Here is a 3155-nt window from a genome sequence, read left to right as displayed (position 1 = left end):
GTGGAAGCCGCCGCTCGGCCAAAACGGGCAATTTTGCCCGCAAATGCCTTGGTTCGGCCCGCCCGTGCGGCCGCTCGAAAACGTACCCCTCGGTGAACACCTTTGTACCCCCGGGGTGCCAAATGAGTGGATGCCAATATAGGGTAGTACGGGAAGGTTGGGTGAGACGTATTAAGTGAGCCGGCTTCGCTAGATGCGGAGTGTCTTGGCGATCATTTTGCCCTCATCGGCCATACCCGACCAAGTCGAGTCGTGTGCCTTTCGCTTATAGTCCAACTTTTCGTTATCAAAAAATACTCGTTGTTTGTGCCAATTTGCAGGACCCTTTTATGTGCTTTCTCTCAATTCTCGGTCATTGCCAATTTGCGAAGTTGTGCCTCGGGACGAATTGGCTGGCTCGTTTGTGCAAGTGACGAATGAGCGCCACGCGAGCTTTTCAACAAAAAGTCATTAGACCCGTGACAAGTGGTATCAGATCCCGGGTCGACAGAAATGACATGGGCCGGAGCAAAGCCCCTGTCGGAGAGACGAGTACGGTGGCGCAACCATCGACGGTGCAGCATGTGGTGCCGATGGATAACGAAGGACAAGGTGAGTCAAATAGGCACAGGAGCAATCGAGAACGACTTGTCGACTTGGAGGCACACCTTACTCGACTCGACAAGAAAGTAGCAAAGGTGGCCGCGCATGAGGAGCGGGTCACCATGCTGGAGGTGATGCTCGCTCAACTCGTCGAGCAAGTGGCTGAGCTGTAAGATAATACGAAGGATGCGGTCCATCACTTAAAGGAGCAGACCATCGAATTGTTTACGCGTGTCAACCTGCTGACAAGGGCCATGAGCAATGCTCCTCCCGCAACCAAAGATGGTGGTCATGCGGGGCGTGTTCGAGTACCGGAACCGTAGAGCTTTCGTGGAGCTCGTGATGCGAAGGGGCTCGAGAACTTTCTATTTGACATGGAACAGTAATTCCGTGTCGTCCAGCCCGACAATGAGGAGTCGAAGGTCACGTTCACGACGATGTACCTTGACGAGGATGCTAAATTGTGGTGGAGGACCCGTTATGAGGACATTCAAGAAGGTCGCTATACCATCAACACTTGGAAGGACCTAAAGAAGGAGTTAAAGGCTCAGTTCCTTCCCGAAAATGTCAAGTTTATCGTACGGCGAAATTTGCGAAGGCTCCAGCAGATGGGGTCAATTCGAGAATATGTCAAGTAGTTATCTGCGTTGATGCTCGATATCCGAGATATGTCCGAGAAAGACAAACTCTTTCATTTTCTCGAAGGACTGAAACATTGGGCGCAGGCAGAATTGCGTCGCCAAAATATCAAGGACTTAACCGCGGCCCAGGGGGCGGCTAAGCGGTTGACCGACTACTCGACGCCGGAACACCCCAAGAAGAAACCCGTGAGCAGCAATCCTAAGACCCACAACCACAAGGTGAAGGGTAAGGGACCGGCACTGACGAAGCGAAAAGGGGTAGGGTCAAAGGATCCGAAGAACTTGAAGAGCCCTGATAAAGGTTGCTTCCTTTGCGGGGGTTCATACTTTGTCAGATCGTGCCCTCAGAAGAAGTCCCTCAATGCGGTGCAGACAAAGACCTCGAATCCGACGAAGAGGAAGAGGCAGCGGAGACAGAAAGCATCCGGATGGGGGCACTCCGGTTGCTCAATGCTCTTAAGGGTCAAGTGGGGGAGAAAGAGAAGACCCCACTACCGAAGGCGAAATCCCCCTCACCAAAGAAGAGTAAGCATAGTGAGCTGATGTACGTGGACATCAAGCTCAACGGCAAGACAACTAGGGTGATGGTGGATACAGGTGCCACTCACAACTTCATTGCGACTGGTGAAGTTGAACGCCTTGGACTGACACTGAGGATGGATGGGAGTCGCATGAAAGCAGTAAACTCAAAGGCCCAACCTATTGCGGGTCTTGCGAAGGAGGTGCCTATTAGCATCGGCTCATGGACGGGTAAAGCCAATTTCATGTCAGTGCCGCTGGATGATTTCCATGTTATCCTCGGGATGGAGTTTCTCCAGATGTCTAGAGGGGTACCCATGCCATTATTGGATACCCTCTGCATGATGGGAGATGAATCTCCATGTGTCGTTTCGGTGGTGCGGAAGACAACGGATGCCCAACCGATTTCAGCGCTCCAGCTCAAGAAGGGGGTAAAGAGGGGCGAGTTGACTTATGTGGCGGCTTTGAAGTTAGAGACTGGGAGTGGGGACGAGACTCCGACGCCACCTGAAGTGGCGAAGCTCTTGAAGGAATTCAAGGATGTCATGCCCCCAGAACTGTCGAAATCTTTGCCTCCCCGACGAGCAGTAGACCTTCGGATTGAGCTCGAGCCTGGCATGAGGGCCCCGGCTCACTCTCCCTATCATATGTCTCCTCCGGAGTTGGCGAAACTTCGGAAGCAACTAGATGAGCTACTTAAAGGCGGTCTTATTCACAGCTCGAAAGCATCGTTCGGAGCCCCTGTACTTTTCCAGAAGAAGCATGATGGCAGCCTGCGGCTATGCGTGGATTATCGAGCTCTGAACAAGGTGACCATCAAAAACAACTACCCAATACCACTCATTACGGACTTGTTTGATCAATTGGGGAAGGCGCGGTACTTCTCCAAACTGGACTTGCGATCGGGTTACTGGCAGGTCCGGATCGCGGAAGGTGATGAAGCGAAGACAACATCCATCACAAGGTATGGGGCGTTTGAATTCTTGTTAATGCCGTTTGGTCTTACGAATGCCCCAGCTACGTTCTGCACCCTGATGAACCAACTGTTTCACGACTATCTGGACAAGTTTGTGGTGATCTATCTGGATGACATTATCATGTACAGTAAAACGTTGGAGAAACATGTTGAACACCTCTGCATTGTCTTCCGAACATTAAAGGAGACTCCCTCTATGTGAAGAAGGAGAAATGTTACTTCGCTTAAAAGGAGATCATGTTCTTGGGCCATCGAGTGGGTGGTGGCCTAATCGGGATGGATGAGGAGAAAATTAGCGCCATAAAGGAATGGAGAGCGCCGACGAAGCTGACAGAATTACGTTCGTTCCTTGGACTTATCAACTACTACCGGCGATTAAGTAGCTACTCACAGAGGGCTGGGCCATTGAAGGACTTGCTACGAAAGGACCGGACTTG

At 51.5% G+C, this 3155-nt stretch overlaps 1 protein-coding gene across 1 annotated transcript; it reads left to right on the top strand.

Moving 5' to 3' along the window:
• On the top strand, positions 498-2920 carry LOC109722077. The gene is made up of 4 exons (XM_020249964.1): positions 498-713; positions 984-1160; positions 1308-1442; positions 1559-2920. The coding sequence occupies exons 1-4, from the start codon at positions 498-500 to the stop codon at positions 2918-2920; spliced, it is 1890 nt and encodes a 629-aa protein (XP_020105553.1).

The sequence above is a fragment of the Ananas comosus genome, linkage group 16 (genome assembly GCF_001540865.1).
Source record: "Ananas comosus cultivar F153 linkage group 16, ASM154086v1, whole genome shotgun sequence".
In the NCBI taxonomy this organism is placed as follows: Eukaryota; Viridiplantae; Streptophyta; class Magnoliopsida; order Poales; family Bromeliaceae; genus Ananas; species Ananas comosus.
The sequence above is the reverse complement of the archived record's forward strand: the minus strand, read 5'-3'. Positions and strand labels throughout refer to the sequence as shown.

Excerpts from the sequence above, each read along its gene's own strand:
- LOC109722077 (XM_020249964.1), top strand. The coding sequence starts at position 498 with ATGGGCCGGAGCAAAGCCCCTGTCGGAGAGACGAGTACGGTGGCGCAA. Across the intron at positions 714-983 it reads AGCGGGTCACCATGCTGGAG|CCCGACAATGAGGAGTCGAA; the intron begins GTGATGCTCGCT and ends CGTGTCGTCCAG. Across the intron at positions 1,161-1,307 it reads CCGAAAATGTCAAGTTTATC|GCAGAATTGCGTCGCCAAAA; the intron begins GTACGGCGAAAT and ends CATTGGGCGCAG.